The 17,890-nt window shown below is 39.4% G+C and overlaps 1 protein-coding gene across 1 annotated transcript in view; it reads right to left on the bottom strand.

Annotated features, from left to right (window-relative positions):
* The window catches only part of INTS4 (integrator complex subunit 4), a 98,045-nt gene that overhangs the window by 41,010 nt on the left and 39,145 nt on the right, over positions 1-17,890 (bottom strand). The window contains exons 9-14 of the mRNA XM_036745456.1: positions 16,140-16,211; positions 15,384-15,558; positions 11,399-11,604; positions 3,418-3,560; positions 2,663-2,778; positions 937-1,070 (exon numbers count right to left, since the gene is read on the bottom strand). Of these exons, the coding sequence (XP_036601351.1) occupies positions 937-1,070; positions 2,663-2,778; positions 3,418-3,560; positions 11,399-11,604; positions 15,384-15,558; positions 16,140-16,211 (846 nt within the window). The remainder of the gene's footprint in view (positions 1-936; positions 1,071-2,662; positions 2,779-3,417; positions 3,561-11,398; positions 11,605-15,383; positions 15,559-16,139; positions 16,212-17,890) is intronic.

Here is a 17,890-nt window from a genome sequence, read left to right as displayed (position 1 = left end):
TTAAAAAAAGGACTGAATACAGGTATGGATAACAAGCTTGATAATGCCTCACATCAACAGCCCTTCCATGTCTTAGGATATGGCTTAATGAGTCATTGCCTTAAAAAAAAAAGTCACCTAGTTATCAGGCATCTCTGAATTTAGCTATTTGGGTCTTTGGATGACACAGTCCATCACCAGGCTCAGCTTCAAGCTTTTCCAGCTTGGTAAGACCAGAAAGAGCTTGTGATTTCTGGCTGAACCTCTTAGACCCAAGGGTCACCTCAAAAACACAAGGAAATGGAGGAGAGATTCAGGAAGACTCTCTTTTAATATTACTATTATGTTTATATTAAATGATGTCACCAGAGGCAGCATGATTGAGGTGGAGAGCTGGCCTTGGAGTCAGGAAGAACAAAGTCCATGCCCTGCCTCAGACAAGCCACGGGACCCCAGGCAAGTGATTCACTTCACCTCCCAGTGTCTCGGATAGCTCTCTAAGATAACAACTGCAGAAGACCTGTTGATCTGCTTGGGTAGAAGAAGTCTGGGTCCTGGGACCTCCCTACAATAATGAAATCAATTTCATGAGGACAAAAAGATATTACTAATTACCATGACATTTTCATAGGTCCATTATTTTATTTGATTTTTCACTTTATCTGAGTGATTTATTCCTAACTTTGAGTCTGAAACAAGATATAAAGAACAGTGTCAGATGAGGACATGTAATAAGCCATGATGTAATTCACAGCCTAAAATACCATCAATACACACAGACCTCTTCCTCACCCTCCATAATATCAAATAAAGAAGAGTGCAGCAGTGAAGGGAAAGCATTTTTTCTTTAAAAATAAACTGGCTTTCTTCTCAGATTAAGTATGATTTTGCTTTTTTCTATTTACTTAAAAGGTAACCAAAGAACCTAAAATTGACCCAAGAAGATTTTTAGCATACTCTCAAAGCAGGAACAAGGTGAGAAAGACTGTCACGGAGGTAAGCATAGTGTCTGAAGGTGTGATCTGAGAACAGAGCTGGCATGGTGGGGCAGGTTTCAGCGGCATTGAAGATAAGAACCAACACAGCAATATCTAACACAGTCAGGTAGTTAAGTAAAAATCCTTTATTGTCATAAAGGAAAAGTGAAGACAAGTTTGGCAGGCACTCTATCAAAAGGGCATGGTAAAAACCTCACCTGTTTTACATAATCTTTGAAAGACACACTCCCCATTAGTTATCAAACAAGTACATTTTAAAACGACCCCGGGACTACAGATTTCTCAGTTCTTGACTGTATTGCGCGAAGTAAATTAAAACTACCCTCAGAGTAACATTATTAACAGTAACGACTGCCACCAGGTCACAGATACATATTCAAAGAGGTCCTTCAGTCCAAGTCATCCAGCCCTCTCATTTGGAAGGTTAAGGAAACTGAGGCTTACTTCAATATCACCTGAAGGCTTTAAAAGTTCTTTCTTCCAAACAATCCCACAAGAAAGGGAGTACAAGCGGTACTATCCTCATTTTCTAAATGAGGAAGCCAAAATTCAAAGAAGCTAAACAATTTGCCACAAATTACAAGTTAAGTGGAAGGACCCCAAGTGAGCCAGGTCCTCCAGCCCTCAATCCAGCAACCTCTCTGCTCACCACATTGCGCTGCATGCCAAGCACTGTTACAAAAACGCTCTAGTTAGCATTACAGAACACACAGGCTGGTGAGGACCGCAGAGGTCTGCTGGTCCAGTTCTCTGCCTGAGAAGTCACCATCCAGTCTTTCGCTGAATACTCCCAGTTTTCCTTGAGGGCAGTTTTATAAAGCTGAAGTTTTGGTACCCCCTGAAGGAAGGCCAAAGTCATCCTGTAGTTGCAGCCAAAGTACAGTTGGGTCCCAAGTGGCCATCACACTCATTATGACTATACCACTGAAAATTCCTGAGCTATGCAAATACAGTAAGAGGGCAGTCAGATCTCATTTTAAAGTCCACATTGATGCTTCAGCCTAACGTCTTCTTTCTACACATGAAGAAACTGAGGCCTTTTTAAGTGAAGTGACTTGCTGGGGTGACACATGTGCTAAGTAGCAGAATCAGGATGGTGGTGGGTCCAGTGCCTATGTAACTCATTAGCACTTTTCTGCAACCTTTACCCCAGTTAGCTTTCTTATAAACGCATCCTTGCAGCCACAAGGGAAACCAAGTCAGATACCATGGATGCATCAAGGCAAGCCCATTCCCAATGCTCTACTGATGGCATATTATTACTACTGCTCTCGGTTTAACCTGTGAGTGGATGCTTGATTTTATCCTCCTGCTCCCCTCAATGAAGCCACACAGTAGATGGGAAAAAACACTAAACTCGTGTCACAAGATCCAAGTTCAAAGCTGAGCTCTAACACTTCCTAGGTGTGTGACCATGGGTGAGTCTAAATCTTTTTGGATCCTCAGTTTCCTCATCTGTAAAAAGGACCAATACTTGCACTATCTGCTTCACAGAACTGTAAGGAAATGGTAAAGCACTAGGGATGCTATACATTTTGTTAAACTACATAACCCCTGGGAATGAAGACAAAAGATGTTTTTTCATGTGAAGAAGTAAAAAAAAACCTAACGAAACACAAACTATCTGATTTACATGGCATGCAGAATCCCTGCCAAGTTAGCAGCAGGGGATGCACAAAGGATACAGGCTGGGTCATCCATATCAGGTTCAGCAGTATCAAAGAATGGATGTGTGCTCAGCAGGTCTGGGACGAGGGGGAGCACCAGAGTTGGGTGTCTACCTCCTAGAAACTTCAAACATCTGAAAAATACATGTATAATGTTCCATTATAATCAACAAACATTCTTTAGACATCCACTAGTAGTATTAAGAATCGTCCTAGGAATAACGGAGGCTACAAAGGCTAAAATACTGTCCCTGTCTATGGAAGGCACCCCAGGGATCATTTAGTCCAATTTCTTCGTTCTACAAATGAAGAAACCATTAAGTGACTTGCTCAGGGTCACATATGCAGCAAAAGAATCAGCATTTGAAACCAGGTGTTGTGACTCCAAATCTAATATTCTTTGGCCCAAGTATTGACTATATTCCATTCCATTCTCCCTAACCTTTAATTCTCGTTTGTCATAAATCTGACCACAGTCTGCAATGAGAGAAAAGGTAATTTTAACACGAAGCAGTAACTGCCGAATGAATAGTACGGAATAGATTCTATAGGCATTCTGAGAAGGGAGAGCTATTACTGTGGGCTGGACTAATCCATGGGAAAGGAAAAATAGGGGAACACTGAAATATAGTACCCATTAGAGGTTACATTCAGATTTTACATAAACAAGTTTTCATGGGAAAAATGAACCTTCTATTTGGACCAATATGGTAAACTAGACATTATTTTATCTCAAATGAACAAATCAAAAAAAAGGAAAAAAAAGGACTTACTTCCATATAGATTCTCTATCTGTTGGGTATTTAGCTAAATTCTTCAGGAGCTCAACCAGTGCAAGATGGATCCCTTCTTTGGTAGATACATTTGTATAACACAGTAGTTCATGAAGAGCCTCTCGAATATCTCGTGAGGAATCCTTTTAAAAAGATGAATGTAAATTAAAAGACATTCATGTTAAACAAGAGGCCTACACAGTATTATAGGATCATAGATTCAGTGCTGAAAGTGACTGAAAAGGCCTCTAGTCCAATTTCCTCTCTTTAAAGATGAAGAGACTCAGGCCAACAAAGGTAAAGTTACCTTCCCAAGGTCACACAGGGAGTAAGTAGCAGCAGTGGAATTTGAACTTGGATCCTCTGACTCCAAATCCAGCATTCTTTCAACTGTACTAAGCTGTATTCATGGCTATTTCGAGGTCAGGAGACTAAGAGGATATCTAACTTCTTAACAGGCTAGGCAAAACTCTCTCAGGTCCCTTCCAGCTCTAAATCTATGATCCTATAGTAACTGAGGAGGGATTTCAGAAGTCATCTGGTCCAACTTATACTAGAAGTGGGAAAGATCCAACAATCACAAAGTTTCAGAGCTGGAAGGGGCCTTGAAACCCAGTAAACAGAGAAACAGAACAGAACATTGAGAATGATTAAACTCTGATGATCTAATACAAAGAGCTAGTATTATTTCTATGACTTCACGCTTTATAGACTCGCAGAATGACAAAGCTGAAGAGGACCTTAAGACACAGTTAGAGATGGAAGGGACCAGACATGGTGGCTCAGCCTATTAATCTCTACTGCCAAGGATAGATCCAGTTTGGGAGTTCTCAGCTACAGCGGGCTACAATGAATGATATCTGCACTAGGCGTGGCATCTGTGTGGTAAACTCCTGGGAGCAGAGAGGGGTCAACAAGGATGCCTAAGTAGGGGCAAACTAACCCAGGTTAAAAATGGAGTAGGTCAAAGGCTCCTATGACAGTCAGTGGTGGAGATGGGCCCATATGCAGCCTTTGCACTCTCAAGACTGGACAAGATGGAGAGAACCGTTCTTAAAAAAAAAGTAGTTAGAATTGGAAGGGACCTTGGAAATTATCTGATAGGCCAATATCATTTTATGGAAGACAAAACTGGGGTTCACTTGAGGGGAAGTGACTTTCCCCATAATTACATAATAAAAGAGGTGGTAGTTAGCTAGGATTAGAATTCAAATATCCAGACTTTTTTAGGCCACGGCTGCTTTGGCTCACTTCTCAATCCCAAAAAAGTCGTCCAGATGTATCTGAATGGATATACTGTCAGTAATAAGATGGAGCAATTAGGAACTAAATCTCTCCTGGTTCCAAAGGTCAAATGTAAATCAATTCAACCCAACAAATATATTACCTATTACAAGCAAAAGTACTGTTAGATGTTGAGTCATAAACAAAAATGACTAAGACACAAGGAATGACAGTTTAGAGGTAACATGCCGAATAAAGACACATTTGAGACACAATCCTATAACTTTCCATTCACAAAACTATTCTTAGTTACCATTCCATACAAATTTCTTGATCTACAGCCCATTTTTTCTGTTTTTTTTTTTAAAGGAATCAAAATACTTCACTCAATATAAATGCTACTTCTCTAATTTTTTAAATTACGAACTTAGGAATCATCAGCAAACATTCCAATATACAAAGAACAAAAGAGGCTGTATATAAAACTGACCTTTTGTTATATAAGTTTTTAAAAAGTGTATAGTAAATTTAACTAAATGCTAACAAAACTGTTTTGCCTTCTAAACCTTTTTACTGTGTATTTTTTTATGTTATTAATGTTCTTTTCTTTTTTTTTTCATGTCACTTTCCATTTTTGTATGCTTCTTATCCATCAGCTATCTGCTTAGAGGCTGGATGTAGGTTTGATCTTCTGAAGTCATGATATATGATATATGATTATTTATCACACAGAGCAGAGGCCAAATTAGAATCCGAAAACCCTAAAATCTTTCAAAGTTGTTTTTCTTTATACAGTTATGGTCATCATTTAAGATGTTCTTCCAGTTTTGCTTATTAGACTCTGTATCAGTCTGCATGAGTCTGCTCAAGTTTTTTCTGAATTCTTCATATCTACCATTTCATTCAGCACAATAATATTCCATTACATCCACATACCACTTTTACTGTTATTCTCCAATTGACAGAATACCCCCTTTGTTTCCAGTTCTTTGGAACAACAAAAGATGCTCCTATAAATATTGTGTACATATACATAGATCCTTTCCCCTTTGTTTCTGACATTGGTAGGATATGTCATCTTTGAGATGCAGCGTACATACATGCATATATATGTATATGTGTGTATGCACTATATATACACACATATGCCATATGTACATACGTGTGTGTGTGTATACAGAGACATATACATACATACACACACATTTATGTATAATGCCTAGTAGAAATACTAGTAAAATCTTCTTATGTTACTTTAGAAGACAATCTCCAAAGTCTTGACTAATAAATACAACATTTTACAAAGGCAACCCTTTTAACACCCCCACCCCAGTTTCCTCATCTGTAATATAGGAATACTAATATTAACAATGTAGCAATACTTACAATATCTACTTCACACAACTGCTATGAGGAAAATATTTTTTAAACCTCAGGAGTGATAAAAATAGGAGCTATTATCCTATAATGACTAAATGAAAACTTAATTAAAAAATAGTAATATTCTCATATGTATGATGCTGGCTTAAAACTAACCATATCAGAATAACTTTGAAAGACTTAAGAAATCTGGCAAATGCAATAACTAACCATGATTCCAGAGGACTAGTGATGAAATATTCTACCTACCCACCTCCTGAAAGAGAGGTGATGGACTCAAGACACTGAATGGGACATATTTGTCTTCTTAGCCAATGAGGGAATTTGTTTTGCTTGATTATACCTATTTGTTACAAAGCTCTGTTTTTCTTTTCCAAGTAGGGAGGCAAGGAGATGTGGGAGGGAGAGAAGGCAAACTTTGATTAAATGAAAAAAATGTTTATTTAAAGAGAAAAAGAGACAGCAGAACAACAACAAAAAACTGATACAGGGCATCTCTTAAGGATTTTCCTATCCCAATTGAAATAAATTTTCTCAAGGAAAAAATAAGTAAATAAAAGAAGCTGAAGAAAACAAATAAACCTCTTCCCTATTTCATCTCATCCTGTCCTCTGGCATCTCCATTCATTTATGAAGGCTATTCCCTAAACCTGGAAGAAACTCTCTGCCCATCTGTGGCTCCTAAAATCTTTCTTACTTCAAGGACCAGCCAAGATACCACCTCCTCCAGGAAACCTTCTTGGGTTCTAACTCCATTCCCCAAGCAAGAAGTGAAAACTCTCCCTGATTTCATTTCTCTAGCTGAAACTCTGCCGTACATTTGTTGTTCATTTTTGTATTCCTGCAACTAAGGAGAGTGTCTTACACAATGCTGATGTTTAAAAAATATTTCCTGAATTTAGTTGAATTGGTGTCGTGTACCTTCTAAGTCATTAAGCCACTCCCAACCTCACCCCACTCCAAACTAGAAGAAAACGTATTTGGGAGGCAATGCAAAGCTGAATTCTCTAAGTGATGTTATGACTAAGATGATATGATTATTATAAGTGAGACATTCTTTACCCTAAATGCTTTTGGATCCACCAGGATTGCTATTCAAGCTCAAAGACAGTACTAGAGCTATTACTATCCATAATTTCTATCTCTGGACTTCAGTTACTTCGAAGATGTATAACATCCAAATGGCAGACTGGGGTGAAGCTTATAAAATGAAATTTAATAGGAATTAATGTTAAGATTTACAATGAAATTCAAGAAGTCAACTTTATACAAGTTTAAGATAGAAAAGACATGGCCATGTTTGAAAAAAGAGGGTCTTATGGATTGCAAGCTAAATGACACCACAGTGTAAAATGAGCTCACACATGAAGAGAAGTGAGCAACCAGGGATAGGAAAGGGACAGTCTTGCTTTCCTTGGACCTAATTATAACATGCCTGAAGGACTGTGCTCCCTTAAGACCATCAAGAAAGAAGGGTCTCAAGCTGAAGGATCCAAGCAAGACAGCCCTAAAAAGGTACAGACTCAGGGGTTGTGAGACTTGCCATAAAATGTCTGAAGTGCTATCACCTAGAGGAGGGATTAGGTTACCTCTGCTTGGCCCTACAGGGAAGAACAAAAAACAATGGTTCCAAGTGGCAGAGAAACTTTGGGCTCTCTTTAGGCTTTGTGTAATGACCAACTCCCTGAGACCTCCCTCCACAAGGAATGGGGGTGAGGGGGCTCCCCCTCCCAGGAGGACACTTTTCAAGTATGTAGCTTCAGTGATTCTTGTCAGGGGAGGTGTTGGACCAGAAGACCTCTGAGGTCCAATTCTAAGATTCTGTGATATCCCCAGTGTGTATACTTTCCAGAGCTGCAAACCACAGCTCCTCTACATCTCAGGAGCCAGTTTCATGGGTTCTAACAGTCAGAAAATCACTGTCAACTTGAGACCAAATGACAGGTGACCACAGATCTGCAACCTCTTCTATGCATATGCTGGATACCTTCATAGCTTGGGAATGGCCTTGGTCCAGGGCCAACACTAGAGCAGGGGCTCTTCCCTTCTTCTGGGTATAGGTCCCCTTGGGCAGTCAGTCTGGGAAAGCCTAGCCCCCCTTCTCAGAATTATGTTTTATACACACACACAGACACACACAAATTATAGTAAAATACAGATGTGATTTCATAGCCCTCTTGAGGGAAGATCTGTGGACTTCAGGTGAAGAACCTTGCACTAAAGGAGAGAAATGTTTTGTTAGAAGATAAAATAAGAGGGGGTGGGCAGAGCCAAGATGGTGGCTGGAAAGCAGAGACTTGATTAAGCTCTCTCCCCAAATCCCTCCAAACACCTGTGAAAAATGGCTCTGAACAAATTCTAGAGATGTAGAACCCACAAAATAGCAGAGGGAAGCAGGTCTCCAGCCTGGGACAACCTGGACGGTTGCTGGGAAGGGTCTAACACATGGTGCTGGGAGTGGGGCATAGCCCAGTGTGGGCTGCACCAGAACCAACCAGACTGGGAGTTGGGCAGAGGAGGCCTGAGGGCCATGAATCATTGAGCTGTGACAGTTACCAGACTTCACAACCCACAAAAGCCAAAGACTACAGAGCAAATTAGTGGGAAAAATGCTGGATCACGGTGAGAGAGGTCTGGCCCCAGCCCCAGGGGGGGGCAGAGGTGGCACAGTGGTGGTGGCGGCAGTAATAGGAAGCTCCTGAAGCTGCTTCCAGAGCTCCAGCATCAGCTGCTTCCAGAGTCCCTGGCTCACATGGTTGGAGGAATCAAGTGGTGGATCAGAGCAGGAGTGCAAAGAGCTCTTTGCTGACATAAAGGCAGGTTCTCCTCTTCCTTTGCCCTGTTTGGATCTGGGTCCTGGTCTTGGTTGTCAATTCTTGGGGGAGGAGGAGAGCTGCTGTGGCAGTGCTTGCAGTGACGGTGGACTAAAAGTAGCTCTGAAAGCAGAAGCACAGCCTCTAAAGCTTGGGACAAAGTACTTTCTACTCTGTAAGCAATCATAACCTGACAAAAAGCTCAAGGGTCAAGTAGTTGGCTGGGAACATGAACATGCAGCAAAAAAGGACTCAGACTCTGGAATCTTTTTTTGGTGACAAAGAAGATCAAAACAGACAGCCAGAAGAAGTCAACAAAGTCAAAGAGCCTACATCAAAAGCCTCCAAGAAAAATATGAATTGGTCTCAGGCCATGGAAGAGCTCAAAAAAGATTTGGAAAAGCAAGTAGACAAGTAGAGGAAAAATTGGGAAGAGAAATGAGAGTGATGCAAGAAAACCATGAAAAACAAGTCAATGACTTGCTAAAGGAAACCCCAAAAAATACTGAAGAAAATAGCACCTTAAAAAATAAAATAACCCAAATGGCAAAAGAGCTCCAAAAAGCCAATGAGGAAAAGAATGCCTTGAAAGGCAGAATTAGCCAAATGGAAAAGGAGGTCCAAAAGACCACTGAAGAAAATACTACTTTAAAAATTGGATTGGAGCAAGTGGAAGCTAGTGACTTTATGAGAAATCAAGATATTATAAAACAGAACCAAAAGAATGAAAAAATGGAAGACAATGTGAAATATCTCACTGGAAAAAGCACTGACCTGGAGGAAGATCATTTAAAAATTACTGAACTACCTGAAAGCCATGATCAAAAAAAGAGCCTACACATCATCTTTCAAGAAATTATCAAGGAAAACTGCCCTGATATTCTAGAGCCAGGGGGTAAAATAGAAATTGAAAGAATCCACCAATTGCCTCCTGAAAAAGATCCCAAAAAGAAAACTCCTAGCAATATTGTAGCCAAACTCCAGAGTTCCAGGTCAAGGAGAAAATACTGCAAGCAGCCAGAAAGAAACAATTTGAGTATTATGGAAACACAATCAGAATAACACAGGATCTAGCAGCTTCTACATTAAGGGATCGAAGGGCTTGGAATATGATATTCCAGAGGTCAGTGGAGTTAGGATTAAAACCAAGAATCACCTACCCAGCAAAGCTGAGTATCATGCTCCAAGGCAAAATATGGACTTTCAATAAAATAGAGGACTTTCAAGCTTTCTCAATGAAAAGACCAGAGCTGAATAGAAAATCTGACTTTCAAATACAAGAATCAAGAGAAGCATGAGAAGGTAAACAGGAAAGAGAAATCATAAGGGGCTTACTAAAGTTGAACTGTTTTGTTTACATTCCTACATGGAAAGATCATGTGTGTAATACATGAGATCTTTCTCAGTATAAGGGTAGTTGAAGGGAATATACACATATATATAGACAGAGGGCACAGGGTGAGTTGAATGTGAAGGGATGATATCTAAAAAATAAAATTAAATTAAGGGGTGAGAGAGGAATATATTAAGAGAGGGAGAAAGGCAGAGTAAATTATCTCACATAAAAGTGGCAGGAAAAAGCAGTTCTGTTGTAAGGGAAGAAGGGGCAGGTGAGAGAGAATGAGTAAATCTTGCTCTCATCAGATTTGACTCGAGGAGGGAATAACATACACACTCAATTGGGTATCTTACCCCACAGGAAAGCGGGGGAAGGGAATGAAAGAAGGGAGGGCAAATAGGGGGAGGAGGTAATCAAAAGCAAAACACTTTTGAAAAGGGACAGAGTCAAAGGAGAAAACTGAATAAAGGGGACAGGATAGGATGGAGGGAAACATAGTCAGTCTTTCACAACATGATTATTGTGGAAGTATTTTGCATATTGATACATGTGTGGCCTATGGTGAATTGCTTGCCTTCTTAGGGAGGGAAGAGAGGAGAGAATTTGGAACTCAAAGTTTTAAAAGCAGATGCTCAAAAAAAATTTTATTTTCGCATGCACAGAAATATAGGGAATGGGGCATAGAAATCTATCCTGCCCTACAAGGAAGTAAGGGGATAGGGGAGAAAGTGGGGTGACAGAAGGGAGGGCTGACTGGGGAATGGGGTAATCAGAATATATGCCATCTTGGAGTTGGTGGGGAGGGTAGAAATGGGGAGAAAATTTGTAACTCAAAATCTTGTGGAAATCAATGTTGAAAACTAAAATTTAAATAATAAAATAAAATAAGGAAAAAAGGCTTATTTGTTCCTCTATCTCTACACTTACATTTGAAATAAAGCTATGTGTAAACATATCTTCTCTCTCCTAAGAAACCACATATTCCCTAGAGAGCAAGGATGCTATCTTATTTATCTCTGTCTCTTCTAAGATGACTAGCATGGGACCTTACACTACCACAGATACCAAAACAATAAAGACTTTTTGGATTAATTAATAAATAGCTAAAAAATCCAAAGCCCCTACTTTGGAAGCCCAATGGGACCAATGGAAGCAGAGTCACTGCTAGTTGAAGTCAAACCCTGAGGAGATGATATAAGGTGTGGCGAGAACATGCCCTACTAACCTCTAGGACAGCCAGCACAGTGTCGAGCTGATCCTCGCGGAGGGTGATGTTATTAGAGATCTTTCTCATGGTGTGTATTGACTGGAGGCGTACCTCTTCAATTTCATCATTGAACATATCTACTAAAAAATCAAGGCACTTCTCTGCAAAAGAGGGTGAAGACTGGGCCAGCATGCAGAGTGCCTCGACCGCAGCAATCCGGACCTCTGTAGAGAAAAAGGGAGAACAGCAGCAGCCTGAGTGACTCCACATGCCAGTCTCTCCAAGTCTCACTCACCAGTGCAGTGCTCTGCCAAATAAGTATAGAACATGGCATTGTGGGAAGAGCCCAGGATTTGTACAAACACAAACTGGGCTTCAGTCCTGGCTCTAGCACAAGTCTATGAGCAACCCTGAGCGAGTCTCCTGCCTTCTCTTTGCTGGTTTGCTATCCTGTAAAATGGGAATAAAAACAGTGGTGCTACTCACCTTAAAAACCTGCTGTAAGAAAAGGGCTCTGTAAGCAGGAAAGTCTTTAAGAAATGTGACACATTTCAAAAGTACCTGTTTAATGTGTTCAAGGGGAAAACAGTCAAGAGTTTTTCCTATAAATCTGCAGTTTGGATCTTATGAGCAAAAATCTCAAATAATTAAAAGGCATTTCACAACCATAAAAACATGTTTAATGATTTTTTTATCTAAATGACGCCAGTCTTAGGGTGTTGGGGTGAGGGATTCGGGGCTGCTGCTTGGCAGAGGGACAAGATTCTCAGAAACCCTATCAGGCCAAATCCTTAAAATACACAAGTTCCAAAGTGAGGTCAGTAGAACCAGAACTGCATTCACATTGAATTTAATTCAGAAAAAGAGAAAACAAGCCAGAGGCAGCAAAACTTTAGAAAGACTTGAAAAGGAACACAGAATAAACCTATTTCTTGTTTAATAATGTGTTTGATTTTATTTAAAGTTTTAAAGGTTTTATGCAAAATTTTATTCCTTATTTTTATGCGTATAGGTCTGTTGATAGCTAAGGGTAGGCAGTTGATAAATGTTGGTGGAATCAAAAAAGGCTGACTTGTTACACGGCCTGGGCACATAAAGTAGCAGGCCTAAGCCCAGAGAAAGGGATCTTTTCTGCTTTGTAGATTTAAGAAGGTTGGGCAAAGCAACTTTCAAATTAGAACTCAGGCCTAGTGGCTGGGAACAGAACACCCGCCCCTCTAACTACCAGTTATTTCTCTGGTTCATATGTGAGTCAGAGTGCGGTGGGGAGATGCCAACAGGTCTTCCTTTTGACAAGGGAGGGGGTCATAGAATTGGGGAGGATCTCCGTCGGTGCTTAGGGCACATACTATTAGAATGGTTTTTTACATGCATATGTCCCATCTCCCATACCAGAACTCAAGACTCAGGGAAAAGAAAAGGACTTGCCCAAAGATGCATGGGTAATATAAAGCAGTAGCAGCAATTTGTTTGATTCTCATAAATGTGGCTCTGGAGACATGGTTTACAAACCAAACCTTGTCATTATAGAATTTAGATGACTTAATAGTAACTTCCATTTATATGGCACTTTAAGACTTACAAAACACCTTTTTCCCAAGTATCATTATCTCCATGTAACAGATGAAGAAGATGAGAACTCAGGAAGGTTAAATGACTTACCAAAGGTCACATAGCTAGGAAGCTTCAGAGCTGGGATTCTAACCTAAGTCTTCAGACTCAAAATCCATTCTCTCTTTTTTTATAATGTTTACTTTATTTACAATGACAAAACAAATGCAATTTAAACTTTTAAAGTATGTGATGTTTTCCCCATTTCATTACATTAACTCAAATTAGTTGAAAAGAACTGCATTTATGTTGATTCTGCAAAGTTTTGAAAAATAGGCAGTTTTAAAATTTGTTCTATATCTGATAGGAGTGACAGGATGACAGAGACAACAGAAGAGCTAGTAACTAATTGCTAGTTTGGAGAAGAAACTAATGCTGGGTACCTTCTGTATATTAGTTATAAGCACACAGAAATTCCTGTTGCAACCATAATATGAACTGCATTGTGATTGTACTTTCAAACGTTAACGATCAAGTTGAATACCAAATTATGCAATATTTTTTATTAGCAAAAGTACAATAGCATTCACTTTATCTGAAAGCATTTAGCTTCTAAACAGTATGCCAGTGCTGAAGGCAAATGAATATAAATATTTTCTTCTAATTACAAAAAAAACAAAAAAGTGAGGTGGCAGGCATTTCAGTGAGAACATAAGCTATCTGCTCTTAAGTAACAGATCGGAATAGAAGTATTTGGTTTCCCAAAAGAAAATTTCAGGCCAAGGTTGCATTTTGAATTAGTAAATGAGTATGTATCATCCTTTTTCAAAAAAGCTCTGTAAATTAAATTCCATCATAAAAGACTGAAATATTAACACTTTGTTGTTGGGGGAGATCTCCAGATCTCAGACTGATACTCTTTTCTGGTGAATTACCTTAATGATAATTTTATTTCAAAGTCCATTCTTTTACTACAACACACAATTTTTTTTTCTGATAATTCTTCCCACCGTCTAAAAGATAAAGGATTTTCTTGAATTCTGAGGCAATGAAATTGAACACAAGAAAATGACCGTGTTAATGAACTGTAGTAGCAATTTAGATTTGAAGATCTTTCCCACCCATCAATAGGCCATGTGACCTGCTTATATCACAGGAAGCCTAAGTCACATATGGTGGGAAGAGCTTCCTGACAGGAAAAGGAAGTTATGTCACAAAAAATGCAGACAGAGCCTGAGCACGAGCAAGCAGTTATGGCTGCTAACGGCCGCCACGGTGATAGAGCTGAATAGGCTAACTTAGCTGTACTCTGAGTTTGTTTTTGGGAAGACCCCGCAGGGGGTCTGAGAGGTTTTGGGATGGCAAGGCTCCATGTTGTGATATTGTGTGTGGACTGTTTTACTGCTGTGGTAGACTGGATAAATGGCTTATGGGATATGGTTCACCTCTTCTACCTTCTACGTGGAGAGTCTCGTATACTTTGCGATACAGAACCACACAGGCATTTTGACAATTACCATCTACATTGTTATTACTGCCTTACCGATACATGAACTTGCCAAATATTGCAGAGAAGTTCAGGGACAAAGTCAGGCCCCAAACATGCAAACAGCTGGCTAATTTTTCCACCTATTTTAAACCTGCACTGCCTTTCTACGAGCCCTGAAAACATCATTAATTTGACAAGCCCAGAACCATAAAGTCTCAATTGGATAGCAAGAGAAGGAAAGAAATTAGAATATTATTCTCTCCCTACTGCTTAAAATGTATTGGAACAGAATTTTCTGATCTTGGTTTAAGCGAACCTCAGCCACACAGCCCTTATACACTCTTCTAATTAAGCCACGCTCAGAGACAGTAGGGAAATAAAGCCATCCGGGCTAGTGATAAAGTTCACATAATTATATATCAGTAATAACTTATATTTAGAAAATGGTTCTTGGGCACCGTGTGTGCATCATCTCAAATGATCATCACTACAACGTGTAGGGAGAACTCATCCGGCACTCAGCATACACTACAGATTATACTGTTAGCCAACTCGTGTCCTGAATCAACTGTATAGCCGTTGAGAACGGGTACAGATCTTGTTTTTTATTACTCTGTATGCTCAGCAGGAGGTAGATACACAAGCATTATAACCCCCATTTTATAGTTATAGAAACTGAGCTTCAGTAGAGTTAAATAACTGACCCAAGATCTTGCGGGTCCAAATGTAGTACTTTCCACTGCAGCGGGATGCCTTTCAGCGACGGAGATATTAACAGGGATCCCACCTAGCTGGCAAGACTGTTAAGAGGATGGCATTTTGGGATCCTTGTGTGGATCCTTGTGAGGAATCCCTGTGTGGGAGTTTTTATCATTATTCTAGTTGAGGCACTGCTATTAAGGTTGTTTCTAGAACCAGCTTTCTCCTCTCTCCTGTCCAAGAAGGCTTTGGGGTAGTACTTACCATACATTTCGTCTTCCAACCCATGGACAAAGGCTCCGCAAGCCCCAGATTCAATCAAGTTCACAGCGCCTGTGTCTACTTCCTCTTTGGGGGCATCATCACCCCATTTTCTGCCACTAGAAAACTCCCCTGAGCTGTACAGTTCTTTGGCACGCTCATGCGCTGTGCGCTTTCTCTGCAAAGACCAACACTAAAATTAATATTCATAGAAAATACTCAGAAAAGTATATTTACAATAAAATTTAAAATGATTTTTTTTCCCTAGCTCCCACCAAAGTAACAGAGGTGTCAGTAAATGTTTCTAGTTATAGCCTAATCCTACCAAAACAGAATTTTGTGAAGAACTGTGAAGAAAGTGGAGCTTCCATTGCTACCAAGTGAGAACTACTACTGAAAATGGGCTGGAAGGTATTATAAAGAACAGTATGTCAAAAAATCAGAACTGAATCATTCTGCCTCGGTAAAATGAGACTTAGTAAAGCCAAGAGACTTTTCATGTCAAATCGTCCTTTTTGAAAAGTGAAACTAATTAATCACACTAATTTTTTGATGCTTCTTCCTCCTACCACACACTGAACACTAATGAAGTAATTTGTTATTTAGTTTTTCAGTTGCAAAGCGTTAATCAGCTAACCACTCAAGAGATGTCTCAAGAAAAGAATAAACATGAAAAGTGTATTAGGCTGACTCAACATATACTCAACCAAGGAACATCAGTTAAAAAAGTCTAAATTATGTGAAGAAACACCAATTTACCCTGAGATCCGACATGAGCTTCTTATCAAGCGTCTGCTCCAAAAAATGGGCACTGACTTGCCCCATGGAACCCTGTAAAATGATCAATCAATTAAGCACATAAAATAGCTTATATGTTTTGAACATTGTCTTGCAATACACATATTGTAGTTTATTAACAAATACTGTAGTAGCTGAAATACCTATGATTCTTTATAATTTAAAAGCCCCCCCCCCAACAAGAATCACTGAAACAGTCCTATGATTAAAAAAAGAGGGTAAGTATTGAATCTTAGAATTGGACTAACTTCCAGCCTTTCAGAATCTGTCTAAAACATGATAAACAATGCCTGAATAGGAATCTCCTCTCCAACATTTCTGACAAGTATCAGGTCATCCAGTTTGTTAGAATTCCCCATCCTAGTGATAGGGAATTTGCTCCCTCCTGAGACAGTCCATCCTACATTGGAACTGATCCAATTCTTAATCAGATTTTCCTTAGGTAGAGGCTAAATCTGCTCTTTTGCCATATTTACTCACTACTAATTATTCTGCCCCCTAGGGCTAAGGGGAAGAAAAAAAGACTGTCCTCCAAACACTAGACCACTATCACACCCACCTAAGTCTTCTTTTCTACAAATGAAACATCCCCAGTTCCTTCAACCAACCCTCCTTATTGCAAGGTCTCCAATCCCTTCCCCATCCTGGCTGCCCTCCTCTAGACCTGATTACAGTTTATAAATATCCTCTCTAAAATGTGATACCTGGAAATAAACATACTCCAGATGTGTTCTGATCAGGGCAGAGGACTGTAAGACTATACGTGAAATACAGTCTTTCGTGGATCTTTCTATAGCATGGTTTCTAGTCCCCTCACCATCCTGACTGCCTATCTGGACATAGATGTAGTCCAGCTTATCCCTATTTAACAGATGAAACTGAGATCCAAACAGGGTCACCCAGGGAAGATTCTACATATCCGGATGTTGTGTACTCTTCCCATTACATCATGAAAAGCAACAGCTACTTCATGTAAAAGCAGGAGACAGACACATACCACAACACAGCCTTCATTCACCTACACCCCCCCCCAAAACACCCAACTGAATTCTCATCTATTTTAATGGGAGCAAATGCATGCAAATTAGGTTTTCCCTCAAACTGCAGTATCACCTTTATTATATATCACGTTTTAGAATGAGCCTAAATTTACCAGCAATAAAGAAAAGCATTTGGAAACAACATACCAAAACTTATGGGATGCAGCAAAAGCAGTTCTTTAGGGGAAGTTTCATATCTCTAAATGCTTACATAAATAAAATAGAAAGGAGAGCAATGAATTGGGCATGCAACTGAAAAAGCTAGAAAAAGAACAAGCTGAAAATCCTCAATTAAATACCAAATTAGAAATACTGAAAACCAAAGGAGAGATTAACAAAATTGAAATCAAGAAAACTATTGAACTAATAAATAAAACTAAGAGCTGGTTTTATGAAAAAAAAAAAAAAAACAATAAAATTGATAAACCTTTGGTCAATTTGATTTAAAAAAAGAAAACCAAATTACCAGTATCAAAAATGAAAAGGGGGAATTCACTTCCAATGAAAAGGAAATTAAAACAATAATTAGGAATTATTTTGTCCAACTGTATGCCCATAAATGTGACAACCCGAGGGAAATGGATGAATATTTACAAAAATATAAATTGCCCAGGTTAACAGAAGAGGAAGTAAAATACCTAAATAATCCCATCTCAGAAAAAGAAATTGAGC

This window comes from Trichosurus vulpecula, chromosome 2 (assembly GCF_011100635.1).
Source record: "Trichosurus vulpecula isolate mTriVul1 chromosome 2, mTriVul1.pri, whole genome shotgun sequence".
Lineage (NCBI taxonomy): Eukaryota > Metazoa > Chordata > Mammalia > Diprotodontia > Phalangeridae > Trichosurus > Trichosurus vulpecula.
The sequence above is the reverse complement of the archived record's forward strand: the minus strand, read 5'-3'. Positions and strand labels throughout refer to the sequence as shown.